Here is a 25,391-nt window from a genome sequence, read left to right on the forward strand (position 1 = left end):
TAAGAGCTTTAAAATTATTTAAAGGTAAAACTTTAACATATGTTTGTGTGTTATGATCACATTTGAGGTTCAAAAATGCCTTGTGAAAAAGGCAAGACAAGTATTATTATTACCATTTTACAAATGAGGAGGCTGAAGATCAGAATTTACGTCACTTGCTGAAAGTTACACCACTAGTAAGAGAGACCAGATTAGTAACCAGGTCTTCCAGCTTCTAATTTAGTGCTCTTCTCTCACGCTATAGTTACTGAATAGCAGAAAGCTTAGAACATGAGAAATGAGGACTGAATGTTTTGATAGATACTATGTTTGATCTTCACCTCAAATAAGGAAAAAATGGTATAGGATAAAAGTGTAGATACTGCCAAGTCTCAGGTATATTAAAAAGTAAATGGGCACCAGTTAGTTATACTATGCCTCGGAGGTTCCTCTTTCTTTTTGTTTTGAGTGTTTTCTTAAGGGGTTACAACATTAGAAGTGATAAAATAGAAATAACACGCACATGGCAGATTCAGATAGAATCCTTTCATAGCTTTTTCTTCACCATTATCATTTATTTCTTCTGAGGTAAGTTGCCTTTTGAAACACAGAATAAAGAAACAGACCACACTTCAGCAAAAGCTTGCCCATGAATATTATATTTCAGCCATAAACAAGTTGTTGTGTTTTAAGAACAAAGCTTCCACTGTAACATAAAACCCACTGTAAACATCTCCTTGATAGTCCTGTCAACATGCCAATAGAGAAGAAAAAGTATAAAATAATAATAAAACTTGTATTTAACTTCCACTCATAAATGCATATCATAGAGCAAAATCTCTGACATAGTTATATAAATATAAGTACTTCTTAAAACAGCTTGTAATATCAACATTCAAATTTTTCAGAAATCCACTGTAGCCTGTTTTGATCCCAATAATAAGCATGTAGAAAAGTAGAACCCTTTCCCTCTTCTTTAGATAAATTTTAAATTACTTCTGTTCATATACGGGAGTGCCAGTTGTCTGGTTTTGAAGGAAGAATTGTATGTCATGTAGGGAGAGAATGCCCTGTAAGAACTTCATTAAGCAACAAAAACACCACCATTATCTTTGAGGGCCTGGGTCAGGAGCAGAAGATAATTGGACGCAAACTCCCTTTTGACCAAGTTCATATTTCTAGTTTCCAGACTGCACATCGCATGGAGTCTTTGCATGGGTTGCATGGATACTAGGGTGTTCTAGCACTTGCATATTCTGTTTTGGAAGAAATGGCCCTACCTTGCCTAGTCAGTCAATACTACAAAGGAAGAGAGTGACAGGACATTTTATGTAGCTCCTGGGTCATTCCAGTTCTCATCTGATGGCATGCATGCAAAGGAATATGTTAGGATGATTGGGGACTAATTGCTAATTTTGTATCTTCAAAGGCTAGTTCTTATCCTTTGTGAAGCTTTTATTTGAGGGAAAAAACTTTGGTCTCAGATCCATTTTTTACAATGCCAAGACAAGAATATTCTTCACCTTTCAGTAAATGATCAAAAAACCACTTATGATTTAGTTAATAGTTGTGGACTGAATTTTTAACACTTAAAATATCTTCAGGACCTGTAGCAGCGTGGATTCATAAATGAGATATGTTTATAGGCATACATTCAGTTAAGTATTTGTAAATTATTAATGGAAATACTCATTTTTATTGTAGACAATTTGAGGTAATACTTGTTTGGAAAACTCTTTTCATTGATTTTAATGGGTTTAAATTATTCTTTACATGTTTCTTCTCCTTTTTCTGGCAAAGAGGCCTTTTTCTTGGGTACGTAAGTCACACTGGACAAGGAATGCTTTCTAAATGTAGAGAGTCTTCTCCTAAAGTTCCCCCCTGAAAAGAAATATAGGAGAGGGTCAAAGCAACAATTTGATGCAGCCAGAGACAAGGTTATGACCACTGACTTTTGCATTCTAAGAACAGAATCACAGGCTTTAGTTTCATTGTGTAAAAAATGAAGGTGAATGGTGCGTTGAATATGATATGGCATGAAGCTGATCAAAAAGGCGGCTGTCACAACTATGATCATTCCTATAGCTTTTTTACGGCTTGATAGATTTTTCTTCATTGAATTTTTAAGTAAGGTTAAAATGATCATTGTGTAACAGACAATTATAACAACAAAAGGAATAATAAATCCGACTAACAATGACACATAATGCAAGACCAAAACATGATGTTTAGCCTGATTGTTCTGTGGAGGCTCAAAGCACTTGGTATTATTTTTCTCATCTTTGTAAGATGTGGACATTAAAAATGGAGAACTGGCCAGAATCACAAAAATCCAAATGCCAACGCACACAAACCTGGCTTTCTTCTGTGTGACCAAATTAATGTTCTGGACTGGAAAAACAATTGCAATACACCGGAAAAAGCTCATGGCTGTCATAAAGAAGATACTACAATAGAGGTTGACATACAAGGCATAGGTGCTGAGGCGGCACAAAAAGTCACCAAAAAACCAAATGCCTTTGTGAACATAATAGACTACGCGGAGAGGCAGCGTACACACGCAGAGCAGATCTGCTACTGCCAAATTAATCATGTATACTTGGAAAGCTGACTTCTCATGATATGTTTTTATGAGGACATAGAGCACAAAGCTATTGCCAAAGAAGCCCACAACGGAGATCATAGAGTACAAGGTGGAATACACTTGATTGCGGAAGTCATCAATAGTGTCACTGCACGTGTTATTATTGGCAGAAGATGCTGTCAGATTCCCGACTCCATCCATGTTTCTCTAGGAATGTCTGCTTGATGCCTACAATATATATATACATATATATATATATATAAATTCTTGTCAATTTTTATCAGACAATAAATTACAGGAAGTACTAAGATTTCACTTTATATTGTCATTATATATACTTTTTGCCCATGGCAGGAAGCACAGGTGGTGGGGCAATAAAGAGGGATTCAGCTGCACCTTGCCTCCAGGAGAAAGGTTTGCATCCTACAGGCATCAAGAAAACTCTTTTCCCCTCCTTTTCCACCCAAGTTTGCCTAATGGACTTCCTCTTAATCTTCAAAACCTAGCTAAAATAGCTCTGCTTTTTCTTTAAGTCATATTACTCTAGTACTATTCTGTAAATCTTCCTTTTAATTGAGTTTTTCTTTCGATAAAAGCTTTAAGGATAGTCGTTTTTCATAAATATAAATATCCACCTGTCTATCATCTATCTATCTATCATCATCATCATCATCATCTATCTATTGGAAGAGCATTGAATTCTCTTGGAGAATAAAATCTAGGTGAAAATACTTGGTTGCTTGAAGAAGAGGGCTTCCTACATAACATCTGCTGGTTGATGCTCATCTAATTGTTTTAATGAAGGAAAAACATTCTGAAGAGGTAAAACACATTTTTAAAAAAATCTGCACCAAAGTTAAGGCTCTGAGGAAAAATGTAGCATAACTAGTTAAAAGATACTTTCTGGGTAAGGATATTGTAGCTGTTTATTCTTGTTCTCTTCCTAGACTCACTCTCAAAGCCATACTATTCAACCATACATGGTCGTTTCTTGTATACCAAGAGGTTGTTATTGGTCTAGCTTAGTTAAGCTACATCAAGATAGTTAATTAAGGCAGTAAACAAGCTCTGATCAGATAGATTTAGGGATGAGGCAATGTGGAAATAATGATTTCTAGTGTTCCCCCAGGATTTTTTATTCTTTAAGAAAGTGAGAGCAACTCATCAATATAGAATATGGTGGATAATTTTTTGTGTGTGGATAATCTTTGCTTGAAGTCTGATTTCTTGGCCTTTTACACAGCTCTTTCTCCCCAGTAAAAGATAGAGTTGGGTTTGTAAGGTGGAAAACTACTTGGACATGCAAGAACTCCCAGCAATGGAACAAACAGCTATGGTGGTGCTTGTAGGTGGGATATAACTTCCAGGTTTACTACTGATAACAACTTGGCTAGTTGTTTCATTTTTTCCTTTAATTAAAAAATGTCATGATTTTTCGCCAAGAACTGTTGGTATATGACAAAAAATTGAGGATGAATCATTCTGAGGGTGGATATCTAAGATCAAAGAGAAAAATGAGTTGACTCTTCCCAACTTCTGCATTATTTCTCAGTTTGCTTTCCAGTTACTTGCCTCTTTCACCATTGGTTCCCCGAACTTAGGTGCAATTGTGGAAAGGAGAGAAACTGCCTAAACTAAATGAAGTCTTTTTCTGTTAGGCCTGATACTAGGTTTTCCAAATTGGTCAGAGTTATGATGAGGCACTAGATGGCGCTGTGGAGATTTTTGATTCTAACCTTTGTTTTAAGAACTACACTTGAGGGGGGGCACCTGGGTGGCACAGTGGTTAAGCTCAGGGCGTGATCCTGGCGTTATGGGATCGAGCCCCACATCAGTGCCTGCTTCTTCCTTTCCCACTCCCCCTGCTTGTGTTCCCTCTCTCGCTGGCTGTCTCTATCTCTGTCAAATAAATAAATAAATAAATCTTAAAAAAAAAAACGAACTACACTTGAAAGGTATTAGACAATTACCATCTGTCTTTCTTACCACCATCAATCCTCATTACATCCTTCTAAAAAAACTCTAGAAAAGTTTTCCATATATTGGAGCTTCTTCCAATTCTATCAGATTCTGTTCTAAAACCTTCAATGGTCCCTGAGGACTTTCAGAATAAAATCCAAACTTCTTGGCCTGATAATTTAAGGCTCTCTATAGTATAGTTGCAACTAAATTTTCCTAGCTTCTCTCTCACTTTTTTCCTTTGCACACCCTATAGTCAATGAAACAACTATTTTACTATGCTAGGGATATGTACTACATGTTTTCTCACCTGACTGTCTTTTTTCATGCTGTTTCTTTTTCCTGAAATACTCTTTCCTCCATCTAGGTATATGCAAAAACTACCCACCCTTTAGCTCAAATTACACTCTTTTTGGGTGTAAAGACTTTCAGACTTTCCTCATCCCCCTTCCAAAGTAATTTCTATCATTTCCCCTTCTAGGGAACTCTAAATTTCTCTTTCAGATCAATAATTTGTATTCATATGTTATCTTCCCTTCCAGACCATCTGGTTGATATATAAGAAGGCATGTCACACAGGGCTAAGACATATATACTTTGACCATAAGTGCTCAATAAATGCTAATTGAGTGAATGAATAAATGAATGATGAACAAGTTTGTCATTTTAAAGTATTATTTATCATTCAAAACCACTTACAGTTATCTTTGCATTCCAGTATCATTTAAAATCTTTTCAACCTCAGAACCTAAAGTAAAGTTGCTTCCTAAGGTATTAAGGAAGTAGCTAAATCATAATGCTAACTGTAAGATTAAAAAACATACATATCTTGACACAGAATAATAATCTATTTGTTTTTCTGTTAAATATTATAAATTTGACATTCCCAGATCTTTGAATGAACGGTGCCAAGTAAAACTGATAAATAAATTAATGCACAACAGATGGTCATTAGTCCCACGAATAAACTTTTCAGTCCTTACAGATCAAAATAAGCTTTGCTAGTAATGTTGGTATTTAGGTTCAATGGTTTATTTATAACTAAGTCAAGTCAATGACTTATATTAGGTCATAAAAAGAAAATTGTAAAACTTTCAAAAAGTAATGAATCTTAGAGGGGTAGAGATCATTTAGTCTAAGCCACTCATTTCACAAACTACAGCTTTGCTTGTCTTAAACAGCATTTAATTTTTTTTTATAGAATTTACTGTGATCCCCAAATAATAAGACCCACACCATATGGATTCAGAGATACCTAAAGTCCTATCCCTACCTTCAAGCGGCTTATAGTCTGGTGGGGGAGAGGAGTGATAAGTCAGAAGTATGGAAAGATTATGATACAGTATGGTAAGAACTATCTTAGAACAAAGCAAATGGGCTATTAATTGGTTAATATAAACAAGCAATAAACACGCATAAAATTAACTTTTTGTGCAGATGACAAAGGAATTTACTTTGTTAAGATAATTTGCAAGTTGAAGAAACAAGACTGATTTAGAAAATGGAACCATACCTCTTTCTGACACTGCAGTGCCTTTCAAGAATGCTCCTAGTTAGTGGTCAGTGCTTCTTATGATGTAATTTCAGATGAAGCCTAAGATGAAATCACAAGATTGAAGAGGAAGTCAATGACCTTAGAAGCAGTCCAGAAGGGTCATGGGAACTTATTGGCCTTAAGTACAGATCCAGGGTGTGTCATGGGACATCACAGCTTTACTGAGAGATTTAGGGCTAGTTATTGGATTCTATGCTTCCTTCTTTCTCCTACATTCATTTTTACATCCCCGGGGGATAGGGGTGGAACTTGCAATGCGGACCAGGGCTGATCACAGATTTTTGTTGCTGTGTGCAGGAAGCTTCTGTATCTAAAGATGAATCCAATATTATAAAAATACCTCTCTCTCTATGAAACCATGATATTTCCCCTATTTTCTCTTCTAAACAGTTTGTTATTAAGTTCAAAGAGGAAATAATTTGGAAGTTCATATCCAAGGATCTAACTTGATAGGAAGAAGAGTTAGAACATTAAAAATATCAAATATATCTGTCTGGAATGGCTTGGGGACAGTTTTCCTTGAAGGAATGATGAATTAGAAGACCTTGGACCCTTCTTCCTAAAATTTCATAATATCAGTTATTGTTTATATCACTGATATGTTATATATTATATACCTTCAGAAATCAACTATTTTGTAGTTTATATTATTAACTTTTCATGAGTATATGCTTCTTCTCTTCAATTAAACTATATCAGAAAATTTAACAAAGTGTAACGAATCTCCAAGAAACGAATAAAGAAGGGCTTTTGTGAAATGGTAGCAAACTGAACACCCCCCCCCCCCCCGCCTCCAAGTTTGTATTCCCCTATGGCAATTTTCATCCCTGTCTGCAGGGACCACACAGGCTGGCCACTTCCCATTTATCTGTGGCCTAAGTACCTAAAAATAAATACCTTCCAGTTTATTCTTAGCAAGTATAAACACACCAGACCTTTCTAAAGGAACTCTGCTGAAAACAAGAAAAAAAGAAAAAAAAAAGGAAACCAAAAGGAAAATAAAGGAAATTAAAAATATGAAACATAGGCAAGTTTTAAAAGTAGGAAAACGAACCTACAGCTTTAATATTGCTGTTTGAGTCCACTCTGTATTCAGATAATCATTTTTTAGATCTTCTCCAATTTATTTTCCCTTTTTGAATTTTCCTCCTTCTTCCGGTAAGGAATTGATACAGGTAACTTACTACTAGTCTGGGTGAAGTATGAGCTGCAGGTGGGGAACTAGTCAAACTGAGTTGGCTTTTATATCTTTTTAGTCAGTCAATAAACTTTTTTTTGTTTTTTGTTTTAGCTTGTCCTAGGTCTCTGTAATCAATAAAGGTATACTGACTATTGACTGAAAAAAATCTCTGAACCTAAAATTATATGATTTCATTCATCTATGGAGAAAATTAACTTTGCTCTGTCACAATTTTATGTTTAGACAAAGCTTATATTTTTTCCTTGTGTTGAAAGAGAAAGAAAGTTTGTGAATTTCTAAGACCAATCTATGAGAAGTGTAATATTACCAGGCTAATGTACTAGTTATCCATATCCATGGTAGCTGTACAATTATAGTTTAGTTCACTGTACATGCCCAAGTGATTACATGTCACATTGTCTGGGCAGCAGTGTTTCCTCAAGTTTGGGATTCTGAGGTATCTTCTATTATTATTATTATTTTTTAAAAATTCTGAGCTTTGCATATAACAGGCACTCCATACTTTCACTCTTTGCCTTTCTTTTTTTCCAGTTTCCTAGAGGACTCTTGTCTCTGACAGCAGCTTCTGCCAAAATTGGATTCCACCATTCTTATCGGGTGATTGCGTGGGTAGACATCAGGCAAAAAAGTAAAAGTGTGGATATATGATTTTTGATTTTAATTATTTAATTCAGGATTTACTCAGATCTTTTATTTGGATCACCTTAAGTCCATGAGTGTGTGTGTGTGTGTGTGTGTGTGTGGCCTCCATTGAACCTATAACCTGGTCAAGCTCCAGTGAATGAGGGAAATAAGAGACTCAGAGATAATCTGAGAATACAAGGTCCCAATTCCTATACCATGCTCTTTATTGTTGCTGCATTAGAACTACCTATGAGTAAGAATGACTTATACATTTTGTGCTCCCTAAGTGTGGTCTGGGTAGAGCTGGTGATCTGCTTACCCAGGCTGCTGTCTTCTACTAAATGAAGATGGTAATAGTGCTTCTTCTTTTATTTCTAGTCAAACAAAAAGCCATTCTTGTTCCTTTCAATCCAATTTAGTACATATCTCCGTTGAAGTCCTGCAGTGTTTTGTTTGTATTTTGCTTGACAATTTTCATTTATTGTTTTGAGTCATAGTCATCTCTCTGGTTTTTCAATGTAGACTTCTTCACTATTCCCACCCCAATTCCACGGGACTTAAAGAGCAATAACCAAGTCTTATTCTTCCTATATTTCATGTTGTAGACAGTTTAATGTGTTTTAAATATTGGTTGATTTGAATTAATCAATTTTCTATATACTTTCAGTAGTGTCTTATCAAAATCAGAGGGAATCCTTGCATGGAGCAAAACAATGAACATGGTGGAAAGTTTGTAAGACTGATAGACACAAGACCTGGATCATACCTCAGGCTATGGTGGATGATTAATTGTGCGACCTTGAGTAAATTACTTCCTCCCTGTGATCTCTTCACTTATCTGCAATTCAATAGGTTTATATTAGATATCTCTGAATTTCCTTTCAGTTTGCCATTCTGTAAATCTGTTAAGGGCAGGGTATCATTTTCCTTGGTTTAGTTTAATCTTAGAACAAACCAACAACAACAAAAGAGCAAGTAGGATGAGAGATCTATGACTTTAGTGAAGAGGACTTGATTTTTTAATAATGTTATTAATAATGCAAATAATGTTTGCAAGCTTGATTTAAGTCTAGTAGGTGTTCCCTGCATTTTAGGTGAATATCTGAGAGAAATACTCAATTCCTCTTTGATCATATTAACTTCTCAGGATTTGGTCAGGCCCTCTAAAGGCAACACAGAAGTTCTAGCTTTGATGGTGGCTTCTAAACTAAGTGCTAATCTTATGATGTGAAGTCGTCCCACTTTCTAGGACATCTTTCTCACTGGCCTTACCCCTTTTGTTATACAATAACAAGTTACAACATCTCTTGTTCTGGCAGTATTATCACCATTCTTTAGGTCTTCTAACAGAGAAACTTTTAAAGTCATCTTTGTTGTTTCCTTTTTGTCATCTTTTGTATGAGATGCCCATCATGCCTGATCATACGATGTTAGGGTTCCAGGACCAACAATATATCCATCCATATCTTGGCTAATACATGAAATCTATCCTGCAAAGTATCTAAAAGCCTTAATTTCTGTTAAAGTGACTTTATCTGATACTGAATTTTCCTCTTTTTCCTCTTTATTTCTTTTCATTACTGCTACTACCTCTCCATTTGTGGCTCTCATTACCTCATACATAGATGACATAATTACCTGCTTTTTACATGCACCTTGTATTTTAGCCATGCTGAACTGTTTGTAATTTCTGGACATGTTTCTCATACCCCATTAATTTCAGGCTCCTTTGTCTCAAAATCATCTTACACACTACTACACTGGTCATTCTTTCTTTAAAAAAAATTTTAAATTATTTTTCGCACTGGTCATTCTTTAACCTTCTGTTGCACTCGTTTTTTTGGCTGCTCAAGAGACTACAATGACTATAATAAAATCCTAACCCTATATTTCAGGCAACCTCCTTCACAATCTAACTTTAGTTTCCTATCCAACCTTCTGTCTTACAGAGAAAGGTAACAATGACAGAAGCCAAAGAAGTATTACTAGTTGGTGAAAGAAAAAATCCACTAGTAAGTACTAAGGAGAGTCTGGGGCTCCCAGAAGGAGAGCTCTGAAATAATCTGTGGCATCTTTTTGGATGTACGGTTTTCTCAAACTAAGATATGCTGTAGAATGAAAGTGACAGCTTAATTATTGGAATAGTGACTCTTGGCAAAACTTGGGTCAGGGACAAGGTTACCCTGACATGCTAGTTTAAAATTCTGATTGTTTTGACAGGCATAGTCCTTGAGTGTAGTATAGGGACCCACCAAAGTAAGCCAATATTCTTGCTCTTCAGGTCACTGATTTTTTCTCCCTGAGAAAAATGCCTTATGGTACCAAGTGATTTTTTTCTCCCTGAGAAAAATGCATTATGGTACCAAGGTTTAACTTGTTCTTAATGTTATCCTGTCATCATTTACAAGTATCCATGGTTTTTACCCAACTCCTTCCCCCAAGGCCCACCATCAGCCCTGCCCTACTTGAACTATCTTTTGAGCAATGAAACCTCTATTTTGACCTTGTTATTTAGCCAATCTAAATAAATCATAAAGATTTTTTCCTTATAAGTAATATCTTGAGAGGTAGTCAAGTATACTTGATGTTTCTAATAACCCTAATCAGGGAGAAACCAGGGCCAACTTTGATCAACAGAATGACAAGTGGGAGTTTGTTTGTGTTCTGGCATTTGGACTCTAAAATGATCTTAGGAGATGACCTTAATTCTGAAATTTGGCTCCCAAAAGACTGTGAGAAAATTTTTGAAAACACGCAAACAAGAATAGCTGTATTAATCTAAATTTGGGGGATTTTACACTATTGATTGCATTTTGTTGGAATAAAGCAAAATACAGATTTTTTAAAAGATTTTATTTGACAGAGAGAGACAGCAAGAGAGGGAACACAAGCAGGGGGAGTGGGAGAGGGAGAAGTAGGCTTCCTGCTGAGCAGAAAGCCCAATGCGGGGCTCGATCCCAGGACCCCGGGATCATGACCTGAGCCAAAGGCAGATGCTTAACGACTGAGACACCCAGGCGCCCCAAATACAAATCTTTTTACTTGGGAAAAGGACTCACTTATTTGGGTTATTAAGTGCCCAAGGAACCAAAATAGTCTGCATTAGGAGAAAGATATACATTCTATAAGGAACAAGAAGATAATGTGGAAATTTACACTGAGCCTACTTTGTTTTCCAAAATATAGGAAGACAGTGAAATAATTCAAAATTAGAGGAAAAAGAACATGGTTGATCTTAAGATAAGTTGGTTTTAAAAAATGTATGTTTTTGAGAAAAGTAGATATGAGTTTTGGTGTTGAGGGGTTCTTCAGTTTATATCAGGGAGAAGCAAGAGGACTACAGTTGTTTAAAATACCCAAAACTCCACAGTGAGGTTATAAACTCACTTTATTTTAAAGTTTAGAATTTGAGGGGTGCCTGGGTAGCTCAAGTCATGATCCCAGGATCCTGTGATCAAGCCCCGCATTGGGCTCCTTGCTCAGCAGGCAGCCTGCTTCTCCCTCTCCCTCTGCCTGCCACTCCCCCTGCTTGTGCTCTCTCTTTGTGTCAAATAAATAAATAAAATCTAAAAAAAATAAAGTTTACAATTTGAAAAAATGTCCAAATAGAAAATATTTATATTTAAGAATAATCTTAAGGAAGAATGTGGTCATTGATTTTAAATGTTTCCAAAAGATGAAAGAGAAAGTTCATAAAATGGTGACTGGATTTGGTAATTAGGAGGCCAGTGGTGACCTTAGAGAATACATTTACAATAGAATATTAAGTTTAGAACAAAAATACAAGAGTTAAAACTTTTAATGAGACTTTTTGGTCTCTATTTAGATAATCATTATCAATAAAAAGCGAAAAAGGACGAAAGAAGATATATTAGTTTTCTGTTGTTGTATAACAAATTATCATAAACTTAAAACAACACCCACTTATTTTCTCTTAGTTACCATGGTTCGGGAGTTCAGGTATGAGTTATCTGGGTCCTCTGCTTAGGGTCTCACACAGCTGCAATCAAGTTGTTAGCCAGAATTCTGACCTCACTGGAAGCTAAGGATCCTTTTCCAAGATCATTGGTTGTTGGCGGAATTCATTTCTTGTTACTGTATGATTGAGGCCCTGTTTTCTTGCTGACTGTTGTCCAGGAACCACTCTCAGCTCCTAGAGTTCACCCTCAGGCCCATGACACATAATCCCCTTCATTTACAACATGGTTATTTGATTTGCTTTCTTCCAGGATATCAGGAGAGTCATCGCTCTCTTCAAATCTTTCTGAATTCTTTCCATGAACTTTAGGCCTTTTATGGGTTGGGGAGCTGGTCTTCTTTTGAAGGGCTTCCCTGATTAAGTAGTGGTACCCAGGATAACTTCTTGTTTGGTTAACTGAAAACCAACTGATTGGTACACTAACACATGAATGAAATTTCTCATATTCATAGTCCCATCCACACTCAAGGGAGGTGATTATATAGGGTTTGTTCACAAGGAAGGAAGAATCCTGGAGCCATCTTTGACTTCCACCTACCAAAGAAGAAATGTCTGGAGGGAATTTCTAGGGAGGAAAGTGTGGCCCAAAGGCAAGCTAGAAAAATCTGCAAAAGAGTGGTAGCCATAGAAGTGTGGATTTATACATAGAAATGCAAGGATAATTGGTTAAAGTTCTTTAAGTGGGTGCTCATTTCATCTCAGACAATTTTTTTTTCCTGGCATGGTGGGAGTGAAACAGTAGTAGTCCGCATATAAATGGTCTAACAGAAAAAGATGATCAGAAATCTTTGCCTAGAGTCCAGGTGAAGTCCCCTGACTAACTTATAGGAAAAGCTAACTGAAGGTTTCCAGATAAAGGCAAGAGTTTTCAGTATGGAAAGAAGCTCTTATAGAAAGGCACGAAATGCCATTAAATAAGTATTCAATGGGGAAATAGATCATCCAGTTGCTCAATATTGGGTAGCCTTTAGTGTGGAGGAAAAAACTATACATTATTTCCATAAATATTACAGAACAGTAATGCAGTTACATTCTTCTCAGGAATATATACATTTTTTTTTAAAGATTTATTTATTTATTTATTTGACAGAGATAGAGACAGCCAGCGAGAGAGGGAACACAAGCAGGGGGAGTGGGAGAGGAAGAAGCAGGCTCCCAGCGGAGGAGCCTGATGTGGGGCTCGATCCCAGAACGCCGGGATCACGCCCTGAGCTGAAGGCAGACGCTTAACCGCTATGCCACCCAGGCGCCCCCAGGAATATATACATTTTTGAGACTTTGGCAAGTACATCCCCAGGTATCAACTCTTAGTGAATAGAGTGAATTGGAAGTGGTCTATGACTATGTAAGTACATGGCAGATTAAAAGTTAACTAAATTTAATTTAATTGAACAAAACTCTTCCTGTTTTAATTATTTGATTAATGGCTTATTGTTTGTCATGAATAGAAAAAAATGAATTGTCTGCTGAGTCGTGTCTAAATTACCTCAAACTATTAAATATTCAGCTAAACTTACTGAGGTTAAACAGAAATTTTTGAAGGATAGGGCTAGAAACTGAATCTCTAAGTTTAACTTTTATATCTACAAAGATCAGTAAAAATACAAGATCAGTTTGTAGTAAATACTAAAAGAGGAGCAGGAATATGACAGCAGAGTAAGAGGCCCACAAACACAACTAGATAGCTCTCAAATCATCCTAAATACTACAGAAATTGACCTGAAGATGGACAAAAAAACTCACAAAGAAAAGGGAGAGGAAACTGAATTGAAGAAGGCAGGAAGTGCTGAGACGTGATTTAGGGAAGAAACAGATTGCAGGTGTTGTGGAAGAGAAGGAGCCATGGTCCTTGGAGAAGAGCAAGAGAGAGGAGCACACAAGGAAATGCATGAGGAAAATGTTTCCCCAAAGTCATTGGTGCGGAAAACAAGAGGGGCTGAATTTCATGAGTTCTTACAACCAGTAGGTTTGCTTAAAGCCTAGAATTTAAAAGGTCAGCAGGCTTGGCTGGGATAGAACCCAGAAGGCACTGCACTGTTCCAGGAGAGAAGACAGGCAAAAAACCTGGGGGGGGGGGCAGGCAGACAGGGTGGAAACAGCAATCTAAAGAGCATAAAGAGTACTTGGGGCACACAGTGGGGAGATTATTTGCTCTTCTCAGAGCACATCACTGAGAGGCAGCATTCATGGTGATGTATCTCAGGGAAAAAGGAGCTGGCTGGCAACATTTCCCTCCCCCACCCCTCAGCATAAACACAATGGCACCTACAGGAAATAGCACAGCATCGACACTGGCTGCCTAAATTGCTTATACCAGCCCCACTCCCCTGTGCTCTGGTGGAACTGCCCTTCTTCGTCATGCTTTCCTCAGTCCTAGTGTGGCAGACCCCTCCACTAGAAGATCAGCACTAATCCCTGTGCACACCATTTTCCAGACCAGAGAGTTTTGTAAGACTTCAGTTCCAGTACAGGTGGTGACAAGTCTCATTTCACAAGCAGACCGGAGCACACCTAGCTAAAATTTTCCACAAAGGCCAGGGACCAAACACTGCCCACAGCAGTCAAGAAAAACCTGCAGATGACAGTCTCAAAGGATAGAGAAGCCAGAACAGAACAGCAGAGAACACGCAACACACACTGGAGGCATTTCCTGAAGCACCAGGCCCTGGGCCCTACATGATCTCTTCTTCATAAGGCCATTACTTTAAGGAACAGGAGATATAACTGGTTTTTCTAACATAGAGAAGAAAACAGAGACTGGGACGAAATGTGAAGACAGAGGAATTTGTCCCAAAAGAAAAAAACGAGATAAGGCCACTGCCAGAGATCTAAGTGAAACAAATATAAGTAACATGTCTGATGGAGAACTTAAAGCAATGATCATAAGGATACTCATTGGGCTTGAGAAAAGACTAGAAGACATCAGGGAGACCTTTACCATAGAGATAAGGGAGTTAAAAAAGATCAAACTGATGAAGAGTACAACAAATGAGATTGGAAACAAGCTTCATGGAATGAACAGCAGGCTAGAATAGGCAGAGAAACAATTAATGACATAGACAAAGTAATGGAAAGAAATGAAGCTGAACAAAGGAAAAAGAAGAATTATGCAAAATGAAAATAAGCTTAGGGAATTCAGTGACTCTGTCAAATATAATAACATTTGTATTATAGGAATCCCAGAAGAAGAAAGAGAAAAGGGGGAAGAAAATTTATTTGAAGAAATAGCAACTGAAAAACTGTCCTAATCTGGGGAAGGAAAGAGACATCCAGATCCAAGAGACAAAGAGAACTCCCATCAGAGTCAACAAAGTAAGTTAACACCAAGACATATTGTAGTTAAATTTGAAAAGTGATAAGGAAAAAATCTTAAAAGCAGCAAGACAAAAGAATTCCTTAACTTACAAGGAAAGACCCATAAGGCTAGCTGGAGATCTATCAACAGAAACTTGGCAAGCCAGGAGAAAGTGGCATGATATATTCAAAGTACTGAATGGGAAAAATCTGCAGCCAGGACTCCTCTGTCCAACAAGTCTATCATTCAGAACAGAAGGAGAGATAAAGAGTTTCCCAGGCAAACAAAACCTAAAGAAGTTTTTGAGCACTAAACCAGCCCAGCAAGAAATATTAAAGGGGGATCTTTGGTGGAAAGGAGAGACAAAAAGTGATGGTATAAAGGCAGGAAACTCAAAAGCAGTAAAAATGAATATTTCTATAAAAATCAGTCAAGAAATTCACAGAAAAAGGATATGAAATATAATAACATACACCAAAAATGTGACAAGGAGAAGAAAAAAGAATGGGTTCAAACTTGAATGACCATCAACTTAATATGGACTGCTATGTGCATAAGAGGTTATATACACCTATAATGGTAAGCATATATCAAAAACCACTAAAAAATATGCAAAGAATAAAGAGAAAGAAATCCAAATTTATCACTAAAGAAAATCAGGAAACATGAAAGAGAGAAAGACAAGAAATGATCATAGAAAATCTCTAGAAACAAGAATAAAAAAATAAAATGGCAGTAAATACCTATCTATCAGTAATTACTTTGATGTAAATGGGCTAAACATGCCAATCAAAAGACATAGGGTGTCAGAATGGATAAAAAATAAGACCCAAGTGTATGCTGCCAACAAAAGACTCATTTTAGACCTAAAGACACTTGCAGACTGAAAGGGAATTGAGAAACTGTCGTGCAAATGGATGTCAAAAGAAAGCAGGAGTAGCAATACTTATATCAGACAAAATAGATTTCAAAACAAAGACTGTAACGAGACAATGAAGGGCACTATATAATAATCAAAGGGACAATCCAACAAGAAGATACAACAATTGTAAATACTTATGCACCCAGTATGGGAACATCTGAACATATAAAACAATAACAAACATTAAGGAACTCATTGATAATAATATAATAATAGTATAGGACCCTAACACCCCACTTACATCAATAGGCAGGTCATGTAAGCAGAAAATCAACAAGAAAACAATGGCTTTAAATGACACATTGGACCTGATGGACTAAATAGATATATCCAAAACATTCCATCCTAAAAGTGCAGAATACACATTCTTTTCAAGTACACACAGAACATTCCCCATAATACATCACATATTAGCCCAAAACACAAGCCTCAACAAATTAAAAAATATCAAACTCATACCATACATCTTTTCTGACAAGAATGCTATGAAACTAGAAGTTGACCACAAGAAAAAGTGTGGAAAGACCATAACTACATGTAGGTTAAACAACATGCTACTAAACAATGAATGGATCAACCAGGAAATCAAAGAAGAAATTAAAAGTACATGAAAACAAATGAAAATGAAGAGCACAATGATCCAAAACTTTTTGGATGCAGCAAAAGCAGTTCTAAGTGGGAAGTTTGTAGCAATATAGGCCTACCTACAGAAGCAAGAAAAATCTCAAATAAACAATCAGCCTTACACCTAAAGGAGCTAGAAAAAGAACAACACACAAAGCCTAAAACCAGTACAAGGAAGGAAATAATAAAGACTAGAGCAGAAATACATGATATGGAAACTAAAGGAACAATAGAACAGATTAATGAAACAGGAGCTGGTTCTTTGAAACAATAAAATTGATGAACTTCTACCCAGACTTATCAAGAAAAAAAGAGAAAGGATTCAAATAAAATCAGAATGGGAGGAGAAATAACAATCAACAAGACAGAAATACAATCAGAATGTTATGAAAACTATATGCCAACAAATGAGATAACCTGGAAGAAATAAATAAATTCCTAGAAACAAAAAAATTACCAAAACTGAAACAGGAAAAATAGAAAAACTTAGAGACTGAAAATCAGCAAAGAAATTGAATCAGTAATAACTCCCAAGAAACAAAACTCCAGGAGCAGATGGCTTCACAGGTGAATTCTACCAAACATGTAAAGAAGAGTGAATACCTATTCTTCTCAAACTATTCCAAAAAATGGAGAATAAAAGAGAACCACCAAATTCATTCTATGAAGCCAGCATTACCCTGATACCAAAACCAGATAATGACACCACTGAAAAGAGAACTAAATGATGAGAATGAAAATGATGAACATAGGCACAAAAATCCTCAATGAAATACTAGCAAACTAAATCCAAGAATACATTAAAAAAATAATTCACCATGATCAAGTGGGATTTATTCCTGGGTTGTAAGGGTGGTTTAATATTTCCATATCTATCAACATGATACCTCACATTAAGAACATACCTCAGCATAATAAAGGCCATATATGAAAAACCCTCAGCTAATACCGTCTTCAGTGGGGAACAACTGAGAGCTTTTCCTCTAAGCTCAGGAACAAGACAGAGATATCCCCTCTCACCACTTAAATTCAACATAGTAATGGAAGTCCTAGCCATAGCAATCAGAAAACAAAAAGAAATAAAAGGCATTGCAATTGGCAAGGAAGAAGTAAATCTTTCACTATTTGTGGATGACATGATACTCTATATGGAAAACTTGAAAGACTCAACAAAGAAACTGCTAGATCTCATAAATGAATTCAGTAAAGTCACAGGATACAAAATCAATGTACAGAAATCTGTTTCATTTCTATACAGCAATAATGAAGCAGCTAAAAGAGAAATTAAGGAATCAATTTCATTTATGATTGCACTGAAAACTATAAGATACCTAAGAATAAATCTAACCAAAGAGGTGAAAGATCTGTACTCTGAAAACTGCAAAACACTGATGAAAGAAATTGAAGATGACACAAGGAAATGGAAGACATTTCATGCTCATGGATGAGAAAAGAAATACTATTCAAATGTCTATACTACTCAAAGCAATCTACACATTTAAACTAATCCCTATCAAAATACCAACAGCATTTCTGGGATGCCTGGGTGGCTCAGTTGGTTAAGCGCCTGACTCTTGATTTAGGCTCTGGTCGTGATCTCAGGGTTGTGGGATCGAGTGCAGAATTGGGCTCCACATTCAGTGGGGAGTCTGCTTGAGATTCTCTCCCCCTCCCTCTCCCCCGGCTCATGCTCTCTCTTTCTAAAATAAATAAATAAATCTTTAAAAAAAAATGCCAGTAGCATTTTTTACAGAACTAGAACTAGAACAAACAATTTGTATGGAACCACAAAAAACCCCGAATAGCCAAAGCAACCTTGAAAAAGAAAAGCAAAGCCAGAAGCATGACAATTCCAGACTTCAAGTTATATTACAAAGCTGTAGTAATCAAAACAGAATGGTACTGGCACAAAAATAGACAAAGAGGCCAATAGAACAGAATGGAAAACCCAGAAGGAAACCCACAATTATATGGTCAATTAATCTTGGAGAAAGCAGCAAAGAATATCCAATGGAGAAAAGACAGTCTCTTCAACAAATGGTGTTGGGGAAAATGGACAGCAACATGCAAAAGAATGCAACTGGACCACTTTATTATACCATACACACAGATAAATTCAAAATGGATGAAAAACCTAACTGTGAGACCTGAAACCATAAAAATCTTAGAAGATAACAGAAGCAGTAACTTCTTTCACATTGGTCATTGTACCCTCTTTGTATATATGTCTCCTCAGGCAATGGAAACAAAATCATAAATAAACTATTGGGACTACATCAAAATAAAAATCTTCTGTACAGCAAAGGAAATAATCAAAAAAACTAAAAGGCAATGTGTGGAATGGGAGAAGATATTTGCAAATGACATATCTGATAGTAAAACTCAACACCTCCAGAATGAATAATCCAATTAACAAGTGGGCAGAAGATATGAATAGACGTTTTTCCAAAGAAGACATACACATGTCCAACAGGTACATGAAAAAATGCTGAACATCACTTATCAACAGGAAAATGCAAATCAAATTACGTTACAACAAGATGTCACTTCACACTTGTCAGAATGGCTAAGATCAAGAACACAAGAAACAACAGATGTTGGTGAGGATGTGGAGAATGGAGAACCTTCTTGCTCTGTCAGTGGGAATGCAAACTATTTCAGCCACTGTAGAAAATAGTGAGGAGGTTCCTCAAAAAGTGAAAAATAGAAATACTCTATGATCCAGTAATCTCACTAAAAGGTATTTACCCAAAGGATGCAAAAATACTAATTCAAAGGGAAACATGAACCTTGATGTTTATAGCAGCATTATCTACAATAGCCAAATTATGTAAACAAAAAATTTGTGGAAACAGCCCAAGTGTCTATTGATCGATGAATGGATAAGAAAGATGAGGTATCTATAATCAATGGATTATTATTCAGCCATAAAAAATGAAATATTGACATTTGCAAGTACATGATAGAGCTAGAGAGTATTATGCTAAGTGAAATAAGTCAGAGAAAGACAAATACCATATGATTTCACTCATGTGTGGAATTTAAGAAACTAAACAAATGAGCAAAGGGAAAAAAGTGAGAGGCAAACCAAGAAACAGACTCTTAACTATAGAGAACAAACTAATGGTTACCAGAGGGGAGTTTGGTGGGAGGATGGGTTAAATACGTGAGGGAGATTAAGGAATGCACTTGTGATGTCACCAGATGTGTGGGGGTATTGAATCACTGTATTGTATGCTTGGAACTAATATTACACTGTATGTTAATAACTTAAAAAAATTAAATAAGAAAATATAGTAAGTGCTAGGCGTATTAAGAGGAAATTAAACTGACTTTCTAAAGAGAAGAACCCACTAGACTGATTTAAAACTTTAAATTCTATCCTTCATAACATAATAATAAAGCAGAAAAATGTGGTATATCTATAGAACTTACTACTTTATGCCTAATACTATATTCAATTTATTAAAAATATATTCTATACCTCTATTATTTCTATTTATGTACTTGGCTCAGCTCTTCTCACCTGAAGCTTTTAGGGCAGGTAATATGACTTTCTCATCTTTGTTTTCTCAGCAAGCTTAGTCCAGACCTTGGACATGGTAAGCCCTCAAAGGTGTTAATGATTAGTATTGAATTGGCAGGAATATGTTTGAGAATGATATTTGATCTGTGTTGTTCTGAGACTAATATAAGCCATATTTCACAGGTTTGGCATTGGCCCACCACTGTTACTGATATCCTCAATAATAGGCAAGGAAACATAATTATTATTTTATGCAGATGTTACCAATTCATAGGTAGGAGTTAGAATTTTGAATTACTTTGAAAAATATATAAATATATATTTATATATATATATTATATAAAAATATATAAAAAAATATAACATTTATGTGTTAGAAGATGTAACTAAGGTGAATGCCTAGTAAGTTTGTGTAGCTTTCTTCTCTTTCTCTTTCTCTCTCTCTTTCTCTCTTTCTTTCTTTCTTTCTTTCTTTCTTTCTTTCTTTCTTTCTTTCTTTCCTTTTTTCTTTCAAGGTTTTTTTTTTTAATTCAGGTTAGTTAACATATAGTGTATATTAATTTCAGAAGTGAAGTAGAATTTAGTGATTCATCACTTACATATAACATCCAGTGCTCATCACAACAAGTGTCCTCCTTAATACCCACCACCCATTTAACCCATACCTCCGTGCCCACCTCCCCTCCAGTACCCCCCCCCCCCAGTTTGTTCTCTATAGTTGAGAGTCTGTTTTATGGCTTGCCTCTCTCTTATTTTTTTTCTATGTTCATCTGTTTCATTTCTTAAATTCCATATATGAGTGAAATCATATGGTATTTGTCTTATTTCACTTAGCATATTTCACTTAGCATAATACACTCTTTAGCTCCATCCATGATGTTTCAAATGGCAAAATTTCATTCTTTTTTATGGCTGAGTAATATATTCCATAGATAGATATAGATATAGATATAGATATAGATATAGATATATATCCCCAAGAGTTGTTTATCCATTCACCAGTTGTTGGATACTTGGGCTCTTTCCATAATTTGGCTATTGTTGATAATGGTGCTATAAACAGTGAGGTCCTTTCTAATCAGTATTTTGTATCCTTTGGGTAAATACCTAGAAGCGCAATTGCTGGATCATAGGGTAGTTCTCGTTTTGACTTTATGAGGAACCTCCACACTCTTCTTCACACTGGCTGAAACAGTTTGCATTCCAAACAACAGTGTAGGAGGGTTCACCTGTCTCTGTATCCTTGCTAACATCTGTTGTTTCCTGTGTTGTCATTTTTAGCCATTCTGACAGGTGTTAAGTGGTATCTCATTGTAGTTTTGATTTGTATTTCCCTGATGATGAGTGATGTTGAGCATCTTTTCATGTGTCTGATGGCCATCTAAATCTTCTTCAGAAAAATGTCTATTCATGTCTTCTGCCCATTTCTTAACTGGATTGTTTTTTGGGTGTTTGATAAGAACCTTATAGATTTTGGATACTAACCTTTTATCAGATATGTCATTTGCAAATATCTTCTCCCATTCCAAAGGTTGACTTTTAGTTTTGTTGATGGTTCCCTTTGCTGTGCAGAAGCTTTTTATCTTGATGAAGTCTGAATAGTTCATTTTTGCCTTTGTTTCCCTTGCTTCAGGAGAAATATCTAGTAAAAAGTTGCTACAGCTGATGTCAAAGAGGTTACTGCCTATGTTCTCCTCTAAGATTTTGGTGGTGTCCTATCTCACATTTAGGTCTTTCATCCATTTTGAATTTATTTGTGTGTATGGTGTAAGAAAGTGGTCCCATTTCATTCTTTTGCATGTTGCTGTCATTTTTCCCAACATTGTTTGTTGAAGAGACTGTCTTTTTTTCCATTGGAAGTTCTTTCCTGCTTTGTCAAAGATTACTTTACCATAGAGTTGAAGGTCCATTTCTGGGTTCTCTATTCTGTTCCATGGATCTATGTGTCTGTTTTTGTGCCAGTACCATACTGTCTTGATGACTGCAGCTTTGTAATATAACATGAAGTCTGGAATTGTCATACCTCCAGCTTTGCTCTTCTTTTTCAAGATTGCTTTGGCTATTCAGGGTCTTTTGTGGTTCCATAGAAATTAAGAATTGTTCCAGCTCTGTAAAAATGATGGTGGTATTTTGTAAGAGATTTCATTAAATGTGTAGATTGCTTTGAATAGTATAGACATTTAAACAATATTTGTTCTTCCAATCCATGAGCATGGGTTGTTTTTCCATTTCTTTGTGTTATGAAAGAAGTTGAAGATAAACACACAAAAAATGGAACTTTCATAGTGTTCTAGAGTTTTCAGGTACAGGTCTTTTACCTCTTTGGTTAGATTTATTCCTAGATATCTCATAGTTTTTGTTGCAATTGTAAATGGGATTGATTCCTTGATTTCTCTTTCTGTCACTTCGTTATTGCTGTGTAGAAATTCAAGAGTTTTCTGTATGTTGATTTTGTATCCTATGACTTTGCTGAATTTGTTATCAGTTGTAACAATTTTTTGGTGGAGTCTTTCAGATTTTCTACATAGAGTATCATGTCATCTGAGAATAATGAAAGTTTGCCTCCTTCCTTGTCAATTTGGATGCCTTTTATTTCTTTTTGTTGTCTGACTGCTGAGGCTAGGTCTTCCAGTACTATGTTAACTAATAAAGGTGGGAGTGGACATCCATGTCTTGTTCCTGACTATAGAGTAAAAGATCTCAGTTTTTTCCCCATTAAGGATGGTAATTAGCTGTGGGTCTTTCATATATGGCCTTTATAATGTTGATGTATGTTCCCTCTAGCCCTACTTTATTGAGGAATTCTATCAAGAATGAACGCTGTACTTTGTCTAATGCTTTTTCTGTATCTATTGAGAGGATCATATGTTTCTTATCCTTTCTTTTATTAATGTGGTGTATCACATGGATTGATTTGCAGATATTGAACCATGCTGGCAGCCCAGGAATAAATCCCACTTGATTGTGGTGAATAATTCTTTTAATGTACTGTTGGATTCAATTTGCTAGTATTTTGTTGAGAATTTTTGCATCCATGTTCATCACGATACTGACCTGTAATTCTCCTTTTTAGTGGGTCTTTGGTTTTGAAATCAAGGTAATGCTGGCCTCATAGGAGATTGGAAGTTTTCCTTTTCTATTTTTTGGAACAGTTTGAGAATAGGTATTAACTCTTCTTTAAATATTTGGTAGAATTTCCCTGGGAAACCATCTGGCTCTGGACTTTTGTTTTTTTGGGAGAGTTTTGATTACTGATTCAATTTCTTTGTTGGTTATTGGTATGTTCAAATTTCCTATTTATTCGTGTTTCAGTGTTGGTAGTTAATGTTTCTAGGAATTTATTCATTTCTTCCTCATTGCCCATTCTGTTGGCATATATTTTTTCATAATATTCTCTTATAATTGTTTGTATTTCCTTGGTGTTGGTTGTGATCTCTCCTCTCTTATTCATGATTTTATTTATTTAGGTCATTTCTCTTTTCTTTTTGATAAGCCTGGCTAGGGGTTTATCAATTTTATTAATCCTTAGGAAGAACCACCAGCTTCTGGTTTCATTGTTGTGTTCTACCGTTTATTGTTTGTTTGTTTGTTTCTATATAATTTATTTCTGCTCTAATCTTTGTTATTCCCTTCTTCTGTTGGTTTAAGGCTTCTTTTTTAGTTCTTTTCATATTTTTTATTCTTTTTCCAGGTCTTTTAGGTGTATAGTTAGGTTGTGTATTTGAGATTTTTCTTGCTTCTTGAGGTAGGTCTGTATAGCTATATATTTCCCTCTTAGGAATGCTTTAGCTGCATCTCAAAGGCTTTGTACCATCGTGTTTTCATTTTTTCCATGTATTTTTTTAATTTGTTCTTTAATATTCTAGTTGACCCATTCATTCTTTAGTAGGATGTTCCTTAGTCTCCATGTATCTGTGGTCTTTCCAAATATTTTATTGTGGTTGACTTCAAGTTTCATAGCACTGTGGTTGGAAAATATGCATTGTATAATCTCAATCTTTTTTACTTGTTGAGGCCTGATTTGTGACCCAGTATGTGATCTCTTCCGAAGAATGTCCTGTGTGCACTTAAAAAGAATGTGTTCTGCTACTTTAGGATGAGTATCTGTTAAATCCATCTGGTCCAGTGTGTCACTCAAAGTCATTGTTTCCTTGTTGATTTTCTGCTAGATAATCTGTATTGCTGTAAGTGGAGTGTTCAAGTCCCCTACTCTTATTGTTTTGTTATCAGTAAATTCCTTTATGTTTGTTATTAATTGTTTTACATATTTGGGTTCTCCCAAGTTGAGGGCATAAATACTTACAATTGTAAGATCTTATTGGATGGACCCCTTCATTTTGTTATAGCTCCCTCTTCATCTCTTATTATAGTTTTGATTAAAATGTATTTTGTCAGATAAGTATTGCTACTATGGTTTTCTTTTGGTGTCCATTTGCAAGATAAATGTTTCTCCATCCCCTTACCACCTGCAAGTGTCTTTGGGTCTAAAATGAGTCTCTTGTAGGCAGCATATAAAAGGGTCTTGTGTTTTTTTTTTTTCCAAATCCATTTTAACACTCCATGCCTTTTGATTGGAGCATTTAGTCCATTTTCATTCAGAGTGATTACTGAGAGATATGGATTTAGTGCCATTTTATTGCTTGTTTTGTTGTTTCTGGAGATTTTCTCTTTTCTTTTAGAGTCTTCTTTGTTTTTGGTCTTTCTTTCCCATTCAAAGAATCCCCTTTAGTATTTCTTGTAGGGCTGGGTTAGTGGTCTTGAACTCCTTTAGTTTTTGTTGTTGTTGTTGTTGTTGCTTGTTTGTTTTTGTCTGGGAAACTATCTTCTTTGTATTCTGCTTGATAGCCTTGCTGAATAGAGTATTCTTGGCTGCATATTTTTCGCATTCAGCACATTGAATATATCATTCCCTTCTCTTCTGGCCTGGTCGGTTTCTGTTGAGAGATCTGCTGCTAACCTTACTTGTTTTCCCTTGTAAGTTAGGGACTACATTTGTCTTGCTGGTGTTAGGGTTTTTTATCTCTATATTTTACAAATTTAACTGCAATATATCTTGGTTTGGCCTGCTTTTGTTGATTTTGAGGGGAATTCTCTGTGCCTCCTGGAGTTGGATGTCTGTTTACTTCCCTAGATTAGAGAAGTT

At 35.9% G+C, this 25,391-nt stretch overlaps 1 protein-coding gene across 1 annotated transcript in view; it reads right to left on the reverse strand.

Annotated features, from left to right (window-relative positions):
• Nucleotides 1-533: 533 nt before the first annotated feature.
• CYSLTR1 (cysteinyl leukotriene receptor 1) overlaps nt 534-25,391 on the reverse strand; it is a 38,867-nt gene continuing 14,009 nt past the window's right edge. The window contains exons 2-3 of the mRNA XM_026480127.4: nt 6,036-6,116; nt 534-2,791 (exon numbers count right to left, since the gene is read on the reverse strand). Coding sequence (XP_026335912.1) covers nt 1,742-2,764 — 1,023 coding nt within the window. The 5' untranslated portion in view covers nt 2,765-2,791; nt 6,036-6,116 and the 3' untranslated portion in view covers nt 534-1,741. The remainder of the gene's footprint in view (nt 2,792-6,035; nt 6,117-25,391) is intronic.

The sequence above is a fragment of the Ursus arctos genome, chromosome X, assembly GCF_023065955.2.
Source record: "Ursus arctos isolate Adak ecotype North America chromosome X, UrsArc2.0, whole genome shotgun sequence".
NCBI lineage: Eukaryota > Metazoa > Chordata > Mammalia > Carnivora > Ursidae > Ursus > Ursus arctos.